A 25,238-nucleotide genomic window follows, 5' to 3' on the forward strand; every position below is an offset into this window, starting at 1 on the left:
GCTTCCAGTGTGGAAGCCTAGGGATACCCACACTGTGTCCAGTAACCTCACCCCAAAGTGCTTATAACACTGTCTGTCTTTGCAGCAACCAGCCCGTGGCCTGAAGCAGGAGCAGCAGATGTACTGGCTATGTTCTGTGGCCCTGAAATACAGGGTTGAGCTGGGCACTGTCCCCCAGGTTTCTAGAGCATATAAGATGAGCAACTGAGCTTCAGGACTCTGGAAAACTCATCACAGCAATGTCCTGAGCCCAAAACATGCTCAGAGGACTTGGTATTGCATCACCCACAGGGATAGACCTTGCTTATAGCCTTCTTGAAAAGCTCATGGCCTGGGCCTTGGCTACACATGACATCTCCCCCTCCACCCCTGAGCTGGGACACAGTGCTTGTGTGTCCTGCAACAGACTAGCCCCTTATAGTCAATAAGCCCAGAAGACCAACTTTTGTTATGCTTCTCTTAACATTTTATAATAACCAGAAACGAAGAACATCAAAAAGGCTTCTGGAAACAGCCTTCCTCAAAGAGGCTTGGAAGGCAAGGTGGTGTAACCTAGCTACTAGCAATCAAACTTGAAAACCACCCCCTCCTTCAGCCCTCTCCTTCCCAGCCCTTCCGCTTTACAGGTCATCATCATCAAAGGTCTCCAGGCACTTGAGCAACATCATTTCATCATCAACTTCAGGATCTGGTTCCTGTGAATGAGAGGCTGAAAATTAGGATCAACCCATATCCAGGCAGATAAGAAGGTCCCAGCATCCTGGGTGGGCTCAGCTCTCCAGTCTACCACTTTCCACCTGCAGCTTCAGGCTAGGTAGGGGGCGTGGTCAGTTCCATTTAGTTCACCACAGCATCCTCTGACTTCCAGGAAGGACAGAGAATGGGCTTTTGTCCCATGTGTGGAATTTCCAGGCACCCATAAGAGAGGGAAAACCTTAAAGCTTTACCTAAATACCCATCTACAGAGTCTGGTGACCTATGCCATGATGCACCCACCAATGGACCATGCAGCTGGCTTTTAAAAAAGGAATGTGATGGGGCCTTCATCTGCAGTACAGACTATTAGGAAAAGAGCCAAGGGCAAGGCCCTGTGCATAGTAGGCAGCCATTGTGTTTGAAAGAACACATAAATATCCACAGACTGCCTTGGAATGATGTGCAGGAAACTGGTCATGGCAATTGCCTCCGGGGAAAAGCAGGGGATAGTGAGCAAGAACAATGGCGGGAGAGAGACGAAGATTTAACTGAATATCTTTTGATAAGTTTTGAATTTCATACCACGTAGATGTCACCTATTATGAAAAAACACTTAAGAAAAAAAGGAAGACTGCTAAGTGTTTAGTAGTTAGTTTAGAATATAGTGTTTCGCAAAGGCTTCTCATTCTTTTCAAAGATGTCAGGCACCCTCTCAGGACTTTCTATTGTCTCTTCCCTTAAAATTAATTCCAGAGTTTTTATTTTATTTTATTTTATTTTCTCTGTCAAGCAGAAAGTGACCCCTGCTATTTGGTAGCCCTGCAGATCAGGGTTGATCCTTATGGATCCTAATACTGGCCAACCATCTAACAAGAGTAGGCTATGCTCCCAAGGGTGATACCTAGATGTGGGATTCCAGCGCTGCAAATCCCCCCCTCTACCGCTGCTCTGGAGGAGCTGAGTACTGTCAGAACCATCAGAAGTTGGAGCAAGGCACCAGAGGATTCTTCACCAGAGCTTCCAGAAGCAGCCTAGCCCTGCTAAACGTTTCAATTCAGACTTCTGGCCACCAGAACTATGGTGTGAATCTGACTGTTTCAAGTCACTGTTTAGAGAATGCAGTGGGATGCCCACAGAGCTTCATTCACACCCTCCCATGAAGGTGACAGGGCCAGCAGAGAGCTGGAGGTGCCACTTGGCAGAGAATGAAATTTCCCTTTGCACACCGGTCCACCCCCAAGTCTTCCTGCACCACCACTTTCAAAACATGACTTCTAAGGTCCCATCCTTATTAAGCTGAACAAGGACCGTGAGGTACCAGGAATCTGAATGGCTAATGGAACCCCAGGGTGATCCCTGGGAGGGGTAAAGTTCAAGCACTCTGCCTAGTGTGGACTCCTAATTTCTGTTCTTTGTTTCTGCCATGGAGGTTGAATCTGTTTTTAAACTCTTGGCAAAATACACTAACTACATCCAACAGAGTGGGGAGGCTGCCATGGGATGGAATGCAAGGATTGGTGGGAAACAGAGTGGACTTCAGGGACAGCTACTGACCCTGTGGGGTTGAAAGTGGTGTGAGCAGGGAGAAGTGAGGAACCGGTGAGAAACAGGCCAACGTACACACAGCTCTGTGTATGGAAACGGTGCCCCTCATCACAAGTGTTTGCCAGCGCCATATTACTGTTCTAAACAGACAGCTCTATCTTGTGTCATGGCTGTGCGTGAATTATGTCACCATCAGCTCTAATGTCAGCTTTCAGGAGAGAAGTTAGCCTTCAAAAGATCCAAAATGCTACCGTCGTCACAGAAGACTACAGTAGCTTACACAGTACTTATGTGTCTGCTAGGAGCCAGCCCCTGGGAATTGGCCCTGCTTCAAAGGACTCCTGTGCAGCTCTGTGTTGTGGAATATTAGTTGAAGATGTGTTACATTTGTTTCTGTGGTAGAACATTTGGTGATGCAGAGATGTATTGCATTCTTTTATGTTACATTTGTTTAACTCTATGAAACTGTGTTGTTTTGCCTGTCTAATACACCTGATTGGTTTAATAAAGAGCTGAATGGCCAATATTGAGGCATGAGAAAGGATAGGCAGGGCTGGCAGGCAGAGAGATTAAATAGGAGGAGAAATCTGGGAAGAGAAGATCAAGGAGTCAGAGAAAGAGGAGGACATCAGGACTCCAGCCACCTAGTTACACAGCAAGCCACAGAGTAAGAAGTAAAGAAAGGTATATAAAATAAAGAAAGGTAAAAGCCAACAAGCAAAAGGTAGATGGGATAATTTAAGAAAAACTGGCTAGAAACAAGCCAAGCTAAGGCCAGGAATTCATAAGTAAGAATAAGCCTCTGTGTGATTATTTGAGAGCTGGGTGGTGGGCCCCCAAAGAGTAAAATAAAAAACTACAGATCTGTCCTGGAGGACATCCCTCTGCCTCTTCCTTCAGTTCCCTGGTACCCTCCACTGCACAGGAGACACTGGACTGAAGCAGAACAACCCTGGAGCAAAACCAGAGCCTGAAAGGCCCTGAGGTGGTTGGAGTCAGGGTGGACTGGAGTGCCCTCCCTGCTAAAAGACCTCTTTTTTTTCTGTCTTAAAGGTGTCGTACAGGGGTCCTGCTGTCCCCCCTCTACCTTACCTGGTTCAGTGGAGTGTTAACACAGCAGAGGCCTTTAAAAAACTCAATGATCTGGATGTAGAGCTGAAATTTCTCCTCTGGATTTTCTGGGCTGTAGTTGGCAAACACAGAGCTGACAGCAGAAGAAATAGAAATCATTTAGAATCCTAACCTTTCATTCATGCCCTGAAAACTTGCTCACTGTGCAAACTTTAAGCACCCAGTTGAATTCTCGAGTAGCCTAGGAGGGCTGTTCCTGGAAAGTGTGTACCACCTCACTGGAATGCCATGTCTGGCAGGCCTGGAAAGTGTGTACCACCTCACTGGAATGCCATGTCTGGCAGGCCTGAAAGTGTGTACCACCTCACTGGAATGCCATGTCTGGCAGGCCTGAAAGTGTGTACCACCTCACTGGAATGCCGTGTCTGGCAGGGCTGGAAAGTGTGTACCACCTCACTGGAATGCCGTGTCTGGCAGGCCTGGAAAGTGTGTACCACCTCACTGGAATGCCGTGTCTGGCAGGCCTGGAAAGTGTGTACCACCTCACTGGAATGCCATGTTTGGCAGGCCTGAAAGTGTGTACCACCTCACTGGAATGCCATGTCTGGCAGGCCTGGAAAGTGTGTACCACCTCACTGGAATGCTGTGTCTGGCAGGCCCGGAAAGTGACTGCAGCAAGCCTGCTGTGTGTGTCTTAACAGTGTTCTAAGCTGTGACCTACTGAGTGAAGGGCTGAGAGCCCTTCTTGCTCTCAGTCAGTCTCCTGCAGCAGAGCTCATGGTTCTGGGTCCATCTGAGGCAACTCAGGTTGTTCATAGTGTGAGTTCAGCCAGGAAGCGGTCCCTATTCAGTATTTTCCCCATGGTACTCAGCTTTGAGCAAATAGTAGTTCTACTTAGTGGGCTCCTTCCTCTCTATCTTTAGGGGCAGCCCTGTGCAACTGGTGCCTTGTAGTATAGAGGACATCATAGGACAGACCTGCCTCACTTCTTCCTAGAAGGGTGTTCCAGTTAGCCCAGGAATCCTTTTCAATGGAAGGCAGGAAAAGACATTTTAATAGGTATGTTTTTGTTTGTTTGGTTTGTTTGTTTTGTCTTTTCAGTGGAATGAGGACTTCCTAACACCACCGGCAACTTTGTGACAAAGTTGTTTTTACAACCTAAACCCAGTGCAGAAGTAGGAATGTCAGGTTCTAGCCATTTGCTACAAAACTTGCCTCCACACATAGGTGGTTTAGAAAAGCTCACATTTCATAGCTTCCTCGAAATCCCCAAGCTTGGTGAGACCTGGGTGAGGGGGTGGAACAGAGGAACTAAGGTGGGTGTCCAGGCAGCCTAAAGCTCTGCTTGAAGCCACCCAGGCCATGGCTTCCAGGACTCCTCGAAACCAAGGCTGCCACTGGGAAGACCGTTCACTCTGATCATAGGGATGTGGCTGACCCTTAGTCCCATGGCAAAAATCTTACATGCCAGTGTGGTGGTATTCTAATTGTACTGAAATGTGATTTTGACTGTATGTTAATAAATAAAGTTGCCCGGGGGTCAGAGCTATTAGAGCCATAGACAGAGTGTGGTGGTGATGGCGCATGCCTTTAACCCCATATTTCTCTTGAAAGACCCCAGCATACTTGCTTAGCCTAACGCCATTTTGAGCAAAGCCTGAAAAGTACGGGGAAAGTTCAGTTAGAGGACATGGGCACAGGAACAAACAGGGTATCTGCAGCCGGCCACCTGGCCCCAGAACAGGGAACTAAAGGTCAGAAAAACAACTTGGAACCAAGTCAGCAGGCGTGTCGAGCTCGGGGAAAAACCACGAACTGTCCTGAGTTTGAACCTGGCCTCATATGAATCGTCCAATCAGAACCCTGTAAACCGAGCTTCTCGTGCTTCTGCTGCCCGACCCTATAAAAACCCTCCACTCCAGCCCGTCGGCGCGCCAGTCTCTTGAGCCTCTTGAGTGACTGTGTCGCCCCGGGTACCCGTGTTCCTGAATAAAGCCTCTTGCTGTTTGCATCTGACTTGTGGTCTCGGTGTGATCTCTGGGCGAGGGTCTCTCCAGAGGGAAGACTACCTTCGGGGGTCTTTCACTCTGTGTGTTCAGGGATACAGCCAGCATTGGAGACATATGCCTTCAAGACCTGGGGGGCTGTACATACAGACAGTGACGAGGCAGTCACGTGTTTGGGTTTACCACCAATGAGAAGGCAGAATGACTATGAAATGACTTACACACAGGGAAACAGCTCTCTTTCGGGAAGCTAAGACCACCACAGGAGGAAGGGTGTGATTTGAGCTCTGAGCTCTGATCTCTTGGCTTTCTCTTTTACATTGGTTCTGTGTTTATTTAATAAGACGGTTGGTTACATCAACATCTGGCGCCCAACGTGACAAGAATCCATTAAAAACCGCTTGGCTTGGCGGCAGGTCCACTTTCCCGCAAGGGCGGCAGACCGGGTGGTTGGCTTCCTAGCCCGGGCCTAGGTCTGCTTGGCCTCAGGCCAGACTAACTGTGAGCTGCTTGCTTAAAGCCTGCTTGCTTAAAGCCAGTGCTACAAACAACTCAGGCCTGCTCTGGCGAACAGGGCCGTGCCTGTAAAGCCAACGCATGTGGTCGGAGCTTAAGGAAGCCAGAGCCAAGCCTTGACTCGGCTCAAGAGGGAATGTGTGGCTGGATTTAAGCTTTAGCTGGCTATGCTTTCTTGTGCGTTCTCTCTCTCTCTCTCTCTCTCTCTCTCTCTCTCTCTCCCTCTCTCTCTGGATTTACACCTCGGACACTAGGTGGCTGTTTTGAAAATCCCCTTGGATTTCTACTGTTCTAGGCAGATTTGGTAAGTCATAACATATCAGATATTTTAAAGGAAACTATTTAAAAGAGAATGTTTTTCCACATTAAAAAAAATGGGTTTTATGTGTACATAGGAAGAAAATTGGGTTTTGTTCAAAATTTTAGGCAGTCTGACAATGGAACAACTATATGAGAAGATTAGTATTGTTGGAATTATGCAGTTTATCACTATGCTTATCCTCATTTTAATATTTAAAAAGATAGTCAATTTAAGTGCCAGGATGACAGCTTTAGAAAAACTTGTTAAACCTGTAAAAATTCAGACAGAAGAAATTAACAGCGAAGTTGTTTCAAATTTGGATCATAAGATTACAGAAAGAAAGCCTGTTTTCACATAGTCACCCTTAATTTATCCTGTAACCGTACAGCAGATGCCTGATCAAATGGCTACACAAAATATTTGGGCTCCAATTGAAATGTTGGATTTAAAAAGGTTTAAGGAGGCAATAGCATCTTATGGCATGCATTCCCATATGTAAAGCAAATGTTAAACTCTTGGTCAACATATAATAGGATTGTACCACAGGACTGGCGGGACCTTGCACAAGCTCTTCTGGAACCCAGCCAGAGACTTCAATTTCTAACATGGTTTAAGGATGAGGCTAAAAACATAGAAAAACAATGGAGGGATAAAGGAATACAAGTTTGCCAGGATCAGCTTATTGGAGAAGGCCAATATGCTTCAGTACAAACACAATGTTTATATGATGTCCAAACCCTAATTTTATGTGCAACGGCAGCCTTGAATGCATGGGACAGAGTTGAGGAACCAGGAAAAAAATATGAGTCATTTACAAAGGTTATGCAAGGCCCAAAAGAATCTTTTACAGATTTTTTTACAAAGACTGGCTTCAGCAGTAAAGAGAATGGTCTCGGATTCAGAAGCTAGTAAGGCAATAATTGAATCTTTGGCCTTTGAGAATGCAAATGCAACATGCAGAAGAATAATCAGGCCGTTAAGGGCAAGATCTGCACTTTTGGAAGATTGGATTAGAGACACAGTTAATGTTGGGGCTGATGAGCATGATGATATGTGGGTAGGAGAAGCAATTTCAAAAGGTTTGAGGAATGTTAGATGTTTTGGATGTGGAAAACAAGGACATTTGAAAAGGGACTGTAAACAGGTCATTCCTAGAAACAATGTTTCTTCAAGGAACAATGGCAACAGAATGCCCCTTCCTTCTGGAGTATGCAGAAGGTGTGGTAAGGGAAAACACTGGACCAATGTATGTAGATCAACAAAGGACAGACAGGGTAATCCTTTGCCTCAGTCTTCAGGAAACTCCCAGAGGGGCCTCACACAGGCCCCCATTGTAATCCAGTTCAAACCTTTCCTGCAGCCATAGAGGAAATCCCTGCTCTGAGCAATTAAATAACCAAATGCCCATTGGAATAAATCATGCTGGTCAGGATGATGAAACAGAGAGTATAGAAAATTCAGGAGAAAACATAAAGAAATTTTTTTGGCAAACTGCTATTAATGAACAAAGACCAAAATTAACGTTAAAAATAAATGGTGTTTTGTTGTCTGGTCTGGTAGACACAGTTGCAGACGTTACCATAATTGCACCAGAATTTTGGCATCCAACTTGGCCTCTTCAGGAGGTAAACGTTCAACTGTTAGGAATTGGGACATTATCTCAGGTGAAACAGAGTGCAAGATGACTCAAATGTATAGGTCCAGAAGGACAGAGAGGAAAATTAAAACCATATGTGGCTAACATAACTATGAACCTGTGGGGTCAAGACTTGTTGCAACAAAGGAATACTCAGATTAACATCCCTCCAATCTCAGAAAGAAATCATAAACTAGCACATGTTACTGAGAGAAATATTAGAAGATATTTTTCTAATGAGTGGTCACCAGCCATCCATATTATACAAGAACAGGGCACAACAACTGATGATCTTCCAAAGACACCAACAGAGTCTAAAATGGTTAACAGACAAGCTTGTATGGGTCCAGCAATGGCCTTTAACAACAGAGAAACTCCAACCTTTAGAAGAGCTGGTAGAAGAACAGTTAAATGCTCAGCATATTGAAGAATCAACCAGCCCTCGGAATTCTCATGTATTTGTTATTAAAAAGAAATCTGGTAAATGGAGAATGATAACAGACCTTAGAGCAATTAACAAAGTAATTCAGCCAATGGGCTCTCTACAATCTGGGATGCCTTTGCCTACTCTGTTACCAAAAGGATGGCCTCTCATAGTTATTGATTTAAAAGACTGTTTCTTTTCAATACCCTTACAAGAAAAAGACAGAGAAAGATTTGCTTTCACAGTGCCTACTTATAATAATTCTCAACCGGTTAAAAGATTTCAATGGAGGGTCCTCCCACAGGGAATGTTGAATAGCCCAACTCTGTGCCAATATTTTGTACAACAGCCATTGGAAGTGATAGGTAAAAAATTTCCTAAATCTATAATCTATCATTATATAGATGATATTTTACTAGCTGACTCAAATGCAGATACTTTAGAAAAAATGTTTGAAGAAGTAAAGAAAATTTTGCCTTGCTGGGGATTACAAATTGCTCCTGAAAAGATACAAAGAGGAGATTCTATTAATTATTTAGAATATAAAATAGAGCTACAAAAGATTAGACCCCAAAAGGTGCAAATTAGGAGAGATAGACTACAGACTCTTAATGACTTTCAAAGATTATTTGGAGATATTTCTCATCTACGAACTATTGTTGGGGTAAAAAATGATGAACTGACTAATTTGTTCAAAACCTTAGAAGGTGACAAGGACTTAAATAGTCCAAGAGAATTATCACCTGAAGCTGAGAAGGAATTGGCCTTGGTAGAAAAGAAAGTACATGAAGGGCATGTGGATCGTAGTGATCCAAAGCTGGATTGCATTTTGGTTATTTTACCTTCTAGGCGTTCTCCTACTGGAGTATTAATGCAGAGGGAAGATATTATATTGGAATGGATATTTTTACCAAATAAACCAAATAAAAAATTAAATACTTATGTGGAAAAAAATCTCTGACTTGATTTGGAAAGGAAAATTGAGACTTCGTCAATTAGCAGGAATAGACCCAGCAGAAATTGTCGTACCATTAACTAAGGAGGACATTGAAAAATTATGGACAGAAAGTGAACCTTGGCAAAGAGCTTGCAGTAATTTTTTGGGAGAAATTAACAGCAAATATCCTAAAAGCAATAGAATTGATCTTATAAAGAGAGCTGATTGGATCTTGCCTCGAATTGTACGGCAAAAACCCCTATCTGGAGTTCATACATTTTATACAGATGCCAACAAAGAAGGAAAGGCAGGTTACAAATCAGAAAATTTAAGTAAAGTGGTTCAAGGTCCATATAATTCAGTTCAAAAATCAGAATTGTATGCTATTCTGTTGGTATTAATGGATTTTTCAGAACCTCACAACATAGTAACTGACTCTCAGTATGCTGAAAGAGTGGTGTTACATATTGAGACTGCAGAATTTATCCCTGATGCTTCAGAATTAACTTCACTATTTATTCAATTACAAGATACAATCAGGAAAAGGAATCACATTCGATCCCATACTGGTCTGCCAGGCCCTCTAGCACAAGGCAATGATGAGATTGATAAATTATTGATAGGAAATGTGCTGGAGGCCTCAGAATTTCATAAAAAACATCATGTCAATAGTAAAGGTTTAAAAAAGGATTTTTCCATAACCTGGCAACAAGCCAAAGAAATAGTAAAGAAATGTCCTACTTGTTCCTTCTACAATCAAACGCCATTACCAGCAGGATGTAACCCAAAATCTGGCAGATGGATGTGTTTCACTTTGCAGAATTTGGAAAACTGAAATATGTACACCACACCATCGATACTTATTCAGGATTTCAATGGGCAACTGCTTTGAGTTCTGAAAAAGCTGATTCTGTAATCACTCATTTGCTAGAAGTTATGGCCATCATGGGTATACCTGCACAAATCAAAACGACAATGCTCCATCATATGTCTCTGTTAAAATGAAACAGTTTTTTGCTTATTACAATATAAAGCATATTACAGGCATACCACATAATCCTACAGGTCAAGCAGTTATAGAAAGATCAAACAGAACTCTAAAGGATATGCTAAATAAACAGAAAGGGGTAATAAAAAACCCCAGAAATAGACTGCATAATGCTCTTATAACTTTGAATTTTCTCATTGCCAATGAGAAAGGAACAACAGCTGCAGAGAGACATTGGATAATAGAAAAAAACTACAGAATTAAATCAGCCTATATACTTTAAGGATGTGCTGACCTCAGAATGGAAACCAGGGTATGCATTACACTGGGGACGAGGTTTTGCTTTTGTTTCTACAGGAGAAGATAAGTTGTGGGTACCATCAAAATTGATAAAGGTTCGATTTGAACAAGAGAAACCTCTTAATTAGAGGAGGTGATAGTTCATCAACCAGCATGAACATCCAATTTAAACTAACTTGTATCAATAACACATGCCTTTTCATTTAATCAGATAATAATTTGCCAAAAAGGAACATACCCAAATTAGTCTTGGGGAAAGGTTTTTGTTTTTGTCTTTTAGGAGAATGAAGGTTAAGGAATCTGAAGAACACTGGACAAATGAGACAACTGAAGAAAAGGGACAAATCATCTATCCCAAGAAACAGAGTGAAACGGTGTATGGGTATATATTATCTAAAAAATTTTATGTCTTCCTAAATGTTTCTGCTTTTGTTGTTTCTGCTTTTCTCTAAAGATTTAACACTATTGGTCTTCTAATAGTCCCAGTTCAATTAAAATTTAAAGCTGACTTTGGAGTTGGAGAATGGCTCTCTCCTTCTTTAAACTCAAGCATGTTGTTAAAAGGAAAATGCAAACTCCCTGTATCATGCCAGAATAAAAGAGCCATCTTCTGCTATGGGACAGGACAAAAGCCAAATTAATTAAGGGACTATTCTATTACTAATCTCAACTCTTTGATTCTATTATGATTCTTTAAACTTTTCTTAAAGTATGAATTTTATATCAAAATTTACAAGATTAACATATATAGATATATATACATTTTAAACTTTGTTAAGATATGAATGGTCATATAGAGTACTAACTAATTCTAAAAAAAAAAAGGCTTCAATTAGCTGCATATATATGTCTTTGTGTTCAAGTCTCTTATTAGTTTTCTGCAGGAAATCACGGCCAGGCCTAACATCAACTGAAGTCTCCAGAAAGAAGATGGGGCCCCACAACAACAACAATTCCACGTGGACAATAATAATATCATTAAGCTGACAAACATCATCCACAGATCAGCTTTGAACTACAAGGTGCTCAGAGCAATTTTGAGATGACTAGTTGAGATGATCCAGTCTCAATGACTACTTAAATAAGGACTTGAGATAAACATTGGCATTATACACAGACTGGATAATGAAGGATATAGTTACCTTTCCTAGAATTTGACAATTAACCTAAAATTTTTCTTTCAGGATAAAGAAAAATTCGCCCATACCCAGCAGGAAACAATTTTAAGAATACGACGCCCACATTCCCAAAGAGGTGGTGTGGGGCGGGTGGTTTTTTGGTCTTTTTAATGGGTTTTGGATCTGGCATAATTTTCAATGTTTAGGGGGGTTGGTTACAAGTTGTCAAGGGTTAGGAAAAAGGCTAAGCAAAGGAGATTAGATTTAAGGTTCTTGTTTAAAAAAAAAAAGAAAGAAAAGAAAAAGACAATTACTAGTTTTAAATACTTTACATTGGATTGGATTGTTTTGTATACAAATTTGAAACTGATATTGTTAGAAAATGCTATATGTATATTTCTAATTGTATTTATACCATTCATTTAACAATGTAATGCAATTTTCTGATCCTTGAATGTTATTATTACCAACTATTAGGATATAAAGAAATGAAAGTTAGTAGTTAGACATTACAATAGAACTTGTAGTCATATTAGATATGTTTTATAAATTGAGCAGAGATGTTTTAGACAGGTCATCTTCAAACCCTTCAGAGATCTACAGAATATGGCATTTAAAATGTTTTAATAACTTAGAAAATTTTTCTTTTTTGAGACATGTCGGCTCCTGGCAGTACCAATCTACTTCAGAGAAAATATGGGCATTGAAGAAATTGCATATGGAGTCAACTTTCATTGTGGCAAAAGTTAGCCACTGGACAACAAAGTATCCTCGAATCAACAGGACAAAATAGACAGACAGAACACGAAACAAAGGACTACTGATTCTTGCCAAAACAAGTGTGGTTATGCCTTTATCAAAAGGCATCTTCTGAGGCCAGGACAATATGGCCCCATCCCTGAAGTGGCCTTCGCAATCCGGAAAAGGTACAGTGCCCTTTTCTTCGAAGGCAGCTTAACAGGCAGAGGGCCGATGGCTTCTGTTGTGCAATGGAACAGCAGCTGAAAGCTCACACCTCTCAATAGTAGACTGGCATTTAATAGAGGGATGTGGAGAAGTGGATGCTGAGATGAAGCCATATATACACAGCCAAGAAGAATGGACAGCTGAATTCAAAAACTGTCAACAATTTCCAGAATTTAAAATCCTGAATCATGACAGGACACTAGTGGAATTCAGGTATTTCTGGTATATGGACTGCTCTCACCCAATGTGAGGTTGAACTGTTGACCTTGTGTACATCCTACTTCACAAATGAATCTGTCAGATACACTAAGCCTATAGGCTGAAGATGATGCCCCAACACTGCGGAGAAACCTCAGGTGACTGCCCAGGCAGCTGGCTGTTTCTGTCAACTCACAAATTTTTTGGAAGTTGCTTGCATGCACTTCCTGTTTTTATTTTTGTTAGCTAATATTATTTCCTTCTTGGGTCTCTGAGGGAGTTGAAGATTAGTTAGTTATGGTTGAAGATTAGTTAGTTATAGTTGAAAATTAATTAGGATAGAAAGTGCATTAGATACATTTTGGATTTACCAAAATAGGATAGATAATGGAATTATTTTCTCTGATTTGTCAAATACCTGTTTAGGTATTTATTACTTGTATATATTGTATATAGTTATTGTACTTTTGTATATAGTTTTTCTTATGTTAGTTATAACCTTTTGCTTTTTTTTCCTTTTTATTAAAATAGAAAAGGGGAAATGTGGTGGTATTCTAATTGTACTGAAATGTGATTTTGATTGTATGTTAATAAATAAAGTTGTCCGGGGGTCAGAGCTATTAGAGCCATAGACAGAGTGTGGCGGTGGTGGCACATGCCTTTAATCCCATAGATCTCTGTGTGTTCAGGGATACAGCCAGCATTGGAGACATATGCCTTTAAGACCTGGGGGGCTGTACATACAGACAGTGACGAGGCAGTCACGTGTTTGGGTTTACCACCAATGAGAAGGCAGAATGACTATGAAACGACTTACACACAGGGAAATAGCTCTCTTTCGGGAAGCTAAGACCACCGCAGGAGGAAGGGTGAGATTTTAGCTCTGAGCTCTGATCTCTTGGCTTTCTCTTTTACAATGGTTCTGTGTTTCTTATTTAATAAGACGGTTGGTTACAACAACATGCCAGGCATATTTTTAGCCATGACACCAGTCAAGACCACAGCCTCTCAAACGGCAGCTGCAGAGCTTCCATTCTGGACTGTCTCACTTTGGGGAAAAAAAGTCCCCACAAGCTGCTTCTTGCTTTAAATCTTTCCAGCTCCCATTTCACATTTTCTCACCGTGGTGCAGACATCCTTTCCTCTGCTCCTCCTTCCTCTGTTTCCACCAGCGCCCCCTCTTTGTACAACTTAGAGATCCCTTCAAAAGCTTATTTCTAAGTTGACCCAGGTTCTCTGTGCCACTGCCTGCCTCATAGGCCAGGTCAGCATTTTCCCTCAGACTTATATTCTGATACCTAACCTGCAGAATGATGGGAGGGGATCAGGACTCTTATAAAAGAGGACCTGCAGAGATCGGTTTACACAGAGAAGGTGGTATCTACAGGGAACCGGCCTCCTCCAGACTTTGTCTCTGCCTTGACCTAGAAGTTCAGCCTCCAGAACCTTGAGCAATAACTGTCAGTTGTTTCTAAGGTATGTTGTGCAAGGATGGACCAGTAGTAGGGCTGTGACTGCCCAGAGCAGGCACAAGCTGGACCAAGACACATGGGGAAAGCAGGCAAGTAAGATGCACACTCTCAGAACCCGGAGCAGATAACTGGGTGTGTGTCAGCCTCAGGCCAGGGAGGATGAGTTTTCTCCTCTGGTGGTTATGTGTCTATCTGTGGGATGCAGAAGAGTAGCAGCGCACATCTCAGGAATGAGGCAGGCATGCACTCCCCAACCCCCCACACTCAATACAGTCTCACACCTATATGCACACTCACAGAACTTCACATATGCACACCACACACTCACCCAGATGTACTCTCACACCCACACATACCTTCCTATATCACCTTCCTCACCTGATGTTAGGCATATGCTGAGACTCACTCTTGTCCAGGAAACTGGCCACGTCGAAAGCATCTTCAAAGAGGACCTGGAAGAAAGCAAGCACACCATCGCCTGTGTCAGAACTGTCGCTGCTGTCTGCTGCATGCCTGGGGCTGCTGGGCCAAGAGCAGCACACAGGCTCTTTCTTAGCGACCTGTACATCCGAAGCACACGCATGTCATACCTCGCCCCAAACTCAGAGTTTCTGCTCAGTGGTCTTCTCAGGGAGTGACTGAGGGAGGAGAAAGCTGCTGGCCGTTACCCTCTCCCTTCTAAAAATGGCAGCAACTCAGACATGAGAGGCATTGGCCAAAACCAAGCCTCAATTTACAGCCAGGAAAGGCCCACCCAAACCATCCAAACCTCCCCAGATCTATTCAAGTCTACAGCACACAACCCCGATCTCACCCGGGGTAGCTGAGTACAAGGGAAGGCTGTGGGATGACAAGATTTCCAAGGCAAGATCAGCAGGTACTTCTCTCAAACTCTCTTATAAAACAAGTCACAACTGCTACCGTCCAACATCCCGTTCATTCCAATCTCTTAATATCTGATCTTGGGCTTTAAAGGCTGGAGAGCTGGCCCAGCGGCTAAGAGCACACAAGGCTCTTGCAAAGGACCCAAGTTCGGTTCCTGGAACCTACACTAGACAGTTCACAACATCCTCTAAGTCCAGCTCCAGGGGATCTGATGCTTTTTCAACTCTGTAGACACCTGTACTCATGTGCGCGCGCATGCACACACACACACACACACACACACACACACACACACACACACACACTTTCATAATTAAAAATAAAATAGTAAAATTCTCCCTCCTTCCTCCTCCCCTCCCCTCTAATGCGAAGACATATCCAGAAAGACCTAGCCAGAGGTCAGCACAGGAAGTGTGGCTTTCTCAGCCCCCAGAACCATGAGTCAACAATTTTGTTTGTTGTTAATTTCCCAATGCCAACAGTGCAGCTGTAGAATTACATATGCATGTACGTACATATGTGTGCATTATGTATGTATGTATTATGTATGTATGTATGTATGTGTGTATTATGTATGTATGTAAGACTCGAATACTTTGACAGTATTAAAGATTGTGTGCTTCATAAAAAAAACTTCATGAACATCGTGGGAGTTCTGAACCAGGAAGAGGTGAACTAAGAATCACTGAGTAACTATCCTGCAGAGACACTGCTGACACACTGACCTATTTCTCTGCTGGCATTCCTTCACTGTGTTATAAGATAAAAACTGCAATGATTAATAATATGGGAATGCACTTCCAGCTTAGAATCTTATTGTTTACAAGTTTTTGGTCCTGCTTCTTCTGAATTTGGATTCAAGCAGAGTGTTAAGTGTTCAAACAAATGTGATTTAGACTTCCGATTGGGAGACTTAGCAAATAAAAACACAGGGTGCCGAGGTAAATTTGAATCACAGATCAGAAGACTTAATACTTAATTGGCGTAAGAAGGCGCCAAACACTGCAGGAGAAATGCTTGAACTCAGGGTGTGACTGGACCTGCTTCCTCTTCTCTGACACCCACTCACACTGGCAGCCACCCTGAGGGGACCAGAGGGGGTCGCTGGCCCTGATTGGGTGGGCGCTGGCGGGTGTGCCAGGGGCTCTCACTCCTACCCAGCATATGCCATTCTTTCCCAGAGGGCGAGCATCTGCTGGACAGTCTTCCCCAATTTGCCCCCGGAACACACGCCTCTGAGACTTCGGCCATCCAGCTAGTTTTCTGGACACTTTTGGTGTCTTCCCTCACATCCCTGTTGTCACTTCAGAGACATCTGGAAAGGGGCCATGGAAGGGCCTGTGCTCCTGTGTCTATCAACTTCGTGTTCCTTCCCACAGATAGAGAGCCCCCAGCTAACCGCATGTAATTAGTCCACACATGGCAGGCCGCTCACTGTCCTCACATATACAAAGCCCTCCCGTGAGTCACCCACGGAGGGGCATTAAGAAAGCCGAGGCAAAGGACCGCCCCCGCCCCCAGGTCTAATCACCTCTTCTGGGGTGGATTCCAGTGAGCAGCTGGCCCCTTGGCTGTCCACCCCGCTGTCCTTCACGCTGCCCTCCACACAGGCCAGTTCCAGACAGGCCTCTGTGAGGTCTGAGAAGCTGCTGTTCTGCTGCTCCCACACCTGCAGGAGACAGGCCTTCTTCTCCTCAGAGAGGGTCTGCCACAGGTGGGAGATGGCCGCGGAGACGATGGGGAGTGTCACTTCCTGGGGGGAGATGATGCCGTTCATGGTCAGGAGATCCATCGTCTGCTTGTAAAAGTTGAGGTACCTGGAACAGAAGAGGTGTGTCCCTCAGACCTGTAGCCGGCTCCTTATGATCAGGCCACAGCTCATGGCTACCATTCCTTGGTTTATCGACAGCATAGTTTTGTCTCTGCCTTCCCCGGGCCCCAGGAATGCAGAAGTCATCTTGAGGGCCATGGAGGACACAGATTTATGTCTCTCCTATTTCTTCTGCTCCTAAAGCACTCTGCCTGTGGAAAGCATGGCTGTGTTAACTCCCCTCACTATGGAACATTCTGAGGCCATGAAGTAGCTGGTCTGCTACACTCCTTCAATTTTGGGCTTCAAAGACTCAGCTATGGAGTGAACCTCCCTGTCTCCAGTTCACGCCTCTGGAAGCCAGCATGGCAGCTAGAGGGACTTAATTCTGTGAAGGAGGTGTTTGAGTAAGCCAGTCACTATCTCTCTATAAGTGCGGATGTGGCCTGGTTCTCTACCTCTAGAAGTAGATTTCTGAGGTGTGTATGTGGTAGAAGGAGGGGTGGACACTAGGAATTACCATCAGCAACCCTCTTTCCCTAGGGACCTCAAAGAAACACCCATTCTCAATAAGAACAGTGGATCTACTACACGCATGTAACTTCAACAGTGTTTGCAAAGCCCCTTAGCTGGTCTCCATCAGGGACATGGAGATCCTGCAGTTCAGTGACTTGGGACCTGGTCTGAACCATGCATGCTTGGAGGCCACCGCACAGGCCAGTCGGAGTATCTGCCCCCTTCCCCGCAGAATCTCCCTGTGGGAGTAAACCACCCCACCGCATTGTGCGCACCGTTCAAATTCCAGGAGATCTGGCAACAGACTGTCAGAGGACTGTGAGAGATCCACTTTTTTCTCCTCTTCCTCTTCTTCCTCCTCTTCCTGTTTCCCCTCCTCCTCTCTCTCTTCATCAGGTCCTCCTTCCTCAGCATCCTTCCCAAGAGCCTCAGTGAGGCACCACGGCGGGGAAACGTTCTGAGGAAAACCGTTCAGGAGTATGCTGGGGGAGAGTACAGAATCAAGAGAGTGCTAGGCACACACTGCCAGTGAACACGACACAGAAATTCGTGACACAGTTGTACTAACTGTATAGATAATTGCCAAGGAGCCCTTGGGAATACAAGATGGGGGTGCATCATTTGAAATTAGTCAATTTACCATATCCACAGGCTACAGAGGAAAACCCAGGAGCTTATCTCCTTCCTCTGTGAGCAGGAACGTGACAAAGCCTGTGTGGAGGGAGATTGGAGGGGATTTCTTTCTTCTTGACATGTTTTTAAGGGCTTCACAAGGTATAACTTGATTTTTAATAAATTTTTCCACTAGGCTATAATATATCTAATATTTAACATTATATTGTTAATGTAATTAATATTAAATATTAAATTAGCCAATAATATATATTTAATAATTATTTCCCATAGGGTATAATATACATTCATTGTTTAAGAATCTGGAAAACAGGACTGGAGTGATGGCTCAGTGGTTAAGAGCACTGGCTGCTCTTCCAAAGGACCTGGGTTCCATTCTCAGCACCCACATGGCTGCTCATAACCATCTGTCTATAACTCCAGTCCTGGGGATCGAGCCCCCAGTCTCCAGGTACACTGCAGGCACATGATGCACAGACATACATGCAGGCAGCACACCCATACACATAAAATAAAAACAAAAAAATTCAGGTATTTGACTTAAAAATAAAATAAAACAAGAAGTACAGAGAAGAAAATAAAAGTTCTAAGTGTCCACACCAAAAAACAAACAAACACGAACAGTGAGCAACAATGCCACTTCAAGCAGCAGATTTAGGTAGGCTGTAACAGCACGTAGTTTGTAGCCCTCTCTGGGATGCGTAAACACGGCTTGCACTCTGGGTCTCCTCAGAGGCCAACCTGGACATCCATCATGCCACTGGAGCCATCTCCAACGGGATGCCATGGGGCCCCTGGAGATAACAGGGGCCTGCTGGTTGCCCCTCAAGTCTAAGATGTAGTCAGAGCCACTCTGGAGCCTGTGGGTTCCGTGCATGGGAAAGGGAATCACATCATATTTTGACAGTCATGCAGAGCGGAGACGATTCCTACCCAGCATGCATGAAAGGCACAGGCAATGAGAATCTTAATGGAAAACTCGACTTCTGTGAGGGTTTGGATACGAAGTCCCCTCCCACTGTTCCCCCGAAGTCTCATGTGTTAAGGGCTTGGCCTCTGTTGGTGACACTATTTTGGGAGTCCTGGAAACATAAGATTGTAGGGGCTAGCTAGAGGCAGCAGGCCACTGGGGTGGGGCTATGGGGGGTCTCATCCCTGGGCCCTTCTTATCCCTCTCTTTGCTCCCTGTCTTCTGCGAGGTGGACAGCCCTCCCCTTCCACACATTCCTGCTGCCATGATGTCCTGCTCAAGCTCGTGAGGCCAAGCAACCGTGGACTGAACTCTCTGCAACTGGGCAAAAGAAACGCTTCCTCCTTGGAGTTGTCATCTCCGGTATCCGAGTCCCAGTGACGAGAAAAATAACCACCAATGGGACAAGGACAGTCCTCAAGCCAGCCTCTGCTCAAGTCTGACCGGGACACCAGCAGTGACTCTTCCACACCTGTAACACCCATCTTGCCCCTAAGACACCGTGGCTGCTCTGGCTCTGAGAAGTCTGATTTGGTTTGTATTTCCATGTGACTTGAAAAGGCCAGGATATTGGTGTTTTCCTATAAATAAAGATATTAGTTGATATATATATATTATCACACACACACCAAGGTACATGAGTAAACTCCATGATCTCATTTCTCTAAGGTAGTGTGGAAAACTAAAAATACCAGATGGGTGGGTAGCCCTCAGAGTTAACATGACCTTTCTTTGAGAGGTGAGATGATAGCGTTTCAAGCTTTTCTGTAATTTTCTGATTTCTGTCATAAGCATAGATCATTTAGGAAGAATATCCAAGCTATGTTATTAATATAAAGGAGAACAGAGTTCCCCCCAGAATGAGCAGCCCTGATGGCCTTGCTTACTGTAGGCTGCTGTACCTCAGCACTGAAGGCTTCCAGAGAAAGACAAGAGGCTCCCTCCTCCTGGTGCCTGCCAGGCCTTACCTGTCGTCCTCAGAGTACATTCTGGCATATTCTTCCTTGACCTCCTCTAAGCTGCTAGCATTCCCATCCTCCAAGTTGAAGGATCCTATCAGGGAGGAGAGGGCAAGAGTCATAAAGAGAAAAACCAGACCCTTTGGGTCTCTCCTGCCTGTCTGGTTCAGGGAGCCTATGAGGGGGCACAGAAAACCTTGACCCTCCCTGGTGTAGAGTGCAGAGTCCATTTCCCACCTCTCCTCCAAGACATGAGGGGAGATCTCAGGTCAAGTACCGGTTTACTTCCTCGCTGGTCTCTAAGGCTGAGGTCAGCTGCCTCCAGCAGTGTCCCGTGAGGGAACTCATCAAACCCACACAGCCTGGGGACCCGTGCTGTCAGGCTGTAAGTTCCCAGGGATGGGGCAAGTTATGGCCCAAGCACGGTGCCTGATACACTTGCTCCTAACATGAATCTGCCAATGTTGTGTAACCCAGTCTCTGCCTTCAGTGGGAACCTGAGCCCGCCTTCTCTGGGGAGGGGTCTCTTGCCTTTGAGCTTCAGCAGATTATCCAGGGTTTGTTCCAGTTCCTGAATATGAATCTTCGTCTTATTCAGTACCTGCCACTGAGGACAGAGACATTGTTGAAAAGACAGCCTCTCCCTGCAGAGACTATTTTCTTTCATGGACCCTTCTCAGTCTGAGGCCACACTCCCTCAATGCAAAGTCCCATCCTTGGCCTTGTCCGTGGCATGCACAGGAGGTCTGTCCCAATGCACAGAAGGCATTGAGATGCGTTTGCATGCTAGAAATGGGTGCTCGTTGAAATACCAATGACCACTGCTGTGGCTGCAGAGGGATGGACGTCTGCACGGGCTGCTAGCAGGTGGGATGCTGTGATAAGGAGGCTCAGTTGGCTGACTGTCAACCCCAGGCTCGCACAAAGGCCCACTAGACTTACGCTCACGCTGTGACCATGTGCAACTCAATATCCTCTCCTCAAAACGTTTATTTGCCAAATTCATATACTTCACATAGCTAGGCATGGTGGCATATGTCTATAATCCCAGAACTCAGTAAATAGTCAGAAGGAGATCAGGAATTCAAGGTGAGTCTCATAGTGAGTTCAAGGCCAGCTTAGAATACATGGGACCCTGTTTCAAAAAAAAAATGAATAAAATAAAATAATACTTTATGTGACCTACGCATATTTCATGTAATCTAAAAATAGCAAATGTTCTGTGAATTTGAACTCAGAAATTTCCCCTTCCTTCCCTCCCTTTGTCCTAAACACCCCACTGTCCTTGTCCTGGGACTCACGGCTATACTATCTGTCAAAGGACTAGGAATGCAAGGCCACTCTGGGTCAGAATCTTGGCTTGATCTTAGGACAAGATGATGCTCCAGCTACTCTGGTCTAAATGTTTGTGTATTCCTCATACAAATGTTGAACCCCACCCTCATTTGAAGGTACCCCAAGGTGGTGTTTTTGAGGAGGTCATTGTCACAAGAGCAGACCCTGCATGGATGAGACTAATACCACGAGAAAAGAGGCCCAGGGGAGCGAGTTCACCGCTTCCACATGAGGACACGGCTAGATTGCTCTTTAGGTGACACAGACAAGCGAGACATTAAATCTGCTGGCACCCTAACTTAGTCCAGCCTCCGGGGCTGTGAGGAATGCGTTTCTGTGGTTTATACATTTCCCAGGATACGATGTTTTGCTTTAGCGGCTACAACAGTCTGCGATACCGATACTGGCATTCTGGTCCAGAGCCAGTGGCCTGTCTTGGCTCAGTGGTACCTCAGCCCTCCCCTTGCATTCTTTTCTTCTCTTTGTTGGAGGCCGGGTCTCATGTAGCCCAGTGTAAACTCAAGCTCATGTGTATCCAAGGACGACCTAAAACTTGTGATTCTTCCAGAAAGCTGAATTTACAAGTGTGCACCACCAAGCCTGGTTTATAGTACTGGGGATGGTACATTCTAGGTAGACACCTGAGACACATGTCTCCTTACATTCCTGCCGCACCAGGGGAGCCAGACGCATTGGTATTTTTTCTAGAGTACTTTTTTCATTTCTATTTTTAATATATAATTTATTTTTATTTTATGTTCATTGGTGTTTTGCCTGCATGGAGGTCTGTGTGAGAATGTCAGAAGCCCTGGAATTGCAGTTACAGACAGTTGTGAGCTGCCGTGTGGGTGTTGGGACTTGAACTTGGGCCCTCTAGAAGAGCAGCTAGTGCTCTTAACTGCTGAGCCATCTCTCCAGCCCCCTCATTTCTACTTTTTAAACATTTATTTTTATGATGGGGGTGTGCCACGATGCCCATGTAGAGGCAACAGGACAACTTTCAGGGGTCCTTCCCTCAGTCTACCATGTGGATTCTGGGAATCAAACTCAGGTCACTAGGCTGGATGGCAAGCACCTTTACCTGCTGGGCCATCTCTCCTGCCCTTTAAATTGCTTTCAGTAGACCCACTTTCTTAGGACTGAAATGTCTCCCGCTCACCCCACCACCACAAAGAAAAAGATATGCTGAGGTCCCTACCTCTGGCAGCTGTGATAGTGACTCTATCTACCTATCTACCTATCTATCTATCTATCTATCTATCTATCTATCTATCTATCTATCTATCTATCTATGGGATAGGGTAACCGTGTTAAAATGGAACCCTTTGGGCTGGTCCCCAATTCAATATGAGTGATGTCCTTATGGAAAGGAGAAGCGTGGACAGAGACAGAACAGCGAGACACAGAGAGAAGATGACAGGAAGGCGGGGTGACACAGACGTGTGGCTGGAGTGGCGCCACTACAAGTCAAGGAACGGCAGGAATTGTTGGAAGATGCCAGAACCTCGTGGAGGCACAAAGGCTTCCCCTGAGGCTGCCAGAGGGAGGGGCAGCCTGGCCTTGGACTCCCAGCCTCCAGAAGCCGGCCAATTCACTGCTGTGTTAGGCACCCCCACCCCGTGTTTGCTGTCTCACTGTGGCAGCCTTGGAGAACTATGAGGACCTCGTCACGCATCACTCTCACGGAGCGACTTTCTTCATGCAGAAGCCCAGATCGTCCCTCAAGTAACCAAGAAAGAAACCCAGCAGACAGCTGGGTCCCCAAGCACTGTGGCCATGCTATCCAACACAGACAATTAAATTTTCAGAGCCTCAGTCTCCTGGTCTGTAAAATGGGAATGATGTGAGCAGAGATGTGGAGAATAAATAACTCAATTTGCTGGGAAACAATAGTATGAATGTCTGACGGCACCGCTCATCATTTCCTGTGAGTCTTGGAAGGCCCATCGAGACCTGTGAGGAAGCCATTGGTCTTCCCTTGTTTAACAGACGTGGTAACTGAAGGCCAGAGGTGACTGGCCTCCCGTTCACTGAGACAACTCAAGAGCCATGCTCTTACCTGCTAAAGCAGGAAGTCTAAATTTTGGGGGTGCACATGGTTTGTCTCCAAATTTAGCTGCACTTCTTACACTGTCGGGCTTACAGCAAGGCCCTGGCTGCCCGTTTCTGTCTGTCTGTCCTGCTAGTCTGTGAACACTTCTGCACTAGTCCCTGAAGGGACTCTAGGTTCCTACGCCCTTCAGTGGATGAGAGCAGAGCTCCGGCCTGGGGAAAGGTCTGCCTCCCGCACCTGCATCCTGAGTTGCCGAACTTGGCTTTCCTCCACAACTCACCGGAACCCCACCCTTCTCCAAGGACAGGTGGGGGTCTCTGTGGGATTCCTGCAGCTGAAAACAGTACAGGTGCCAGTCAGAGCTTTATACAGAATGGTCAGGTGCCGCCTTTTAAGATTTCCACAGAGGCCTGGACCTGCTCAGGAGCTTTTCTGTGTCGTCCTACCCCGACCCCAGATGAGAATCCTCTGGGAAGTCTATGAACAGAAGACCTTAAAAGTTCCTGGCTGCTGCTCTGCTGAAGGTACCATCCCTGGCAGGAAGCCCACTAGCTGGGAAGAGACACCAGACGACAAAGAGTTCAGAGAGGGAGGCGTGGAAAGAGCCTCAGGCTTGGAGTGAGAACACAGCTTCCTTTTGGCCTTGTCTTCTACTACAGGAGGTCAAGTCTCTCCCCACCCCCCTTCTGTTAAGAGGGTGAGGAAATACAGCACTCTCCGCTGTGGCCTCCTGTAATGCTCCTACCGTTATGAACTTGATTTCTTCTAACCCCATCTACCGGGCCTTTCTTCAGTTTCTGCCAGCTAATTAACTAATGTATTGTTCAACAGCAGCTAAAAGGAGAGCTGAGAAGAAGAAGAGCTGGGTGGTGCACACCTCTCATCCTAGCACTGGGGAGGCAAAGGCAGGAGGGTGTGACTTCAAGGCTGGCCTGTTCTCTGGAAAGTTCCAGGCCAGCCTGAGCTCCATGGAGACTGCCTCAAACATCAGCATCAGTCAAAAAAAAGAGAGTAGGGAAAGAAGATCAGTGTGCACCTGGAGAGCCCTAAGGCCTGGGGAACAAACCGGTTAATACAGACAACCCACAATGTGTGCAGATACACTGAGCATGCACATGAGTGCAGTGTGTGCTATAGCACATGCATGTGTGTACACTTCTGGTGTTGTCCATGTGCTTGCGTGCGTGCGTGTGTGTGTGTGTGTGTGTGTGTAGATAGATGTACAGGGTCGTGTGTGTGCGTGCGTGCGTGCGTGCGTGTGTGTGTGTGTGTGTGTGTGTGTGTGTGTGTGTGTGTGTAGATAGATGTACAGGGTCCTGGAGCGTCTGTCGGAGGCTGGCTGTTGCCCACAAACAGGACACACAAAGTCACCAAGTAACCACATATCTCCCTCAGACTCATAATTTCCCCTCTTGGGTCGGGCTGCTCTGTAGCTGGGAGAGACGCATGGCTTTGACGGTCTGCCCATGGGCAGCAGGGCTGGCCACTCCAGGCCAGCTCTTTCCTCACTCTGCAGTCCCATGTGGAGAGACGCTTCCCGCAGCCCTCGTCCCTGTACCTTTGAAGCTGTGAGGTCAGACTGGGAGTAGACTGTCTTCCTCAGGTTGTTGAAGAGCCCGGCCAGGGTGGCTCGGTGGCGGGCCTGGGACAGGCGTCTGCGGGCCACCCGAGGCTCAAGTTGCTGCAGCTGTACCTCTGGCTGCAGTGACCCTTCATCACTGGATTGGTTGCCTTCTCCAGGGGTGGCCATTATAATCTACAACACAATATACCCCTTTTATCACTGCATGTTAAAGATACAACATTGAGGAAGACAGACAGACAGACAGACAGAATGAAGGCAGTTCCTGAGGTGGTGAATATAGCCAACAAGACACACAGCAAACCCCAGGTGAACCCCAG

General features: G+C 45.2%; 1 protein-coding gene across 1 annotated transcript; it reads right to left on the reverse strand.

The window, feature by feature from the left end:
* Positions 1-535: 535 nt before the first annotated feature.
* Positions 536-25,086, reverse strand: Stra8 (stimulated by retinoic acid 8). The gene is made up of 8 exons (XM_028866247.2): positions 24,895-25,086; positions 20,480-20,555; positions 19,958-20,042; positions 17,662-17,868; positions 16,592-16,877; positions 14,554-14,627; positions 3,334-3,445; positions 536-695 (listed from the first exon to the last, which is right to left on the reverse strand). The coding sequence occupies exons 1-8, from the start codon at positions 25,084-25,086 to the stop codon at positions 621-623; spliced, it is 1,107 nt and encodes a 368-aa protein (XP_028722080.1). The 3' UTR covers positions 536-620.
* Positions 25,087-25,238: the final 152 nt, after the last annotated feature.

The sequence above is a fragment of the Peromyscus leucopus genome, chromosome 3, assembly GCF_004664715.2.
Source record: "Peromyscus leucopus breed LL Stock chromosome 3, UCI_PerLeu_2.1, whole genome shotgun sequence".
Classification (NCBI taxonomy): domain Eukaryota; kingdom Metazoa; phylum Chordata; class Mammalia; order Rodentia; family Cricetidae; genus Peromyscus; species Peromyscus leucopus.

Coding starts and splice junctions, on each gene's coding strand:
- Stra8 (XM_028866247.2), bottom strand. CDS start 25,086: ATGGCCACCCCTGGAGAAGGCAACCAATCCAGTGATGAAGGGTCACTG. Junction 17,869..19,957: donor ATGTACTCTGAGGACGACAG/GTAAGGCCTGGC, acceptor ACTCTCCCCCAG/CATACTCCTGAACGGTTTTC. Junction 16,878..17,661: donor GATCTCCTGGAATTTGAACG/GTGCGCACAATG, acceptor CTTCTGTTCCAG/GTACCTCAACTTTTACAAGC.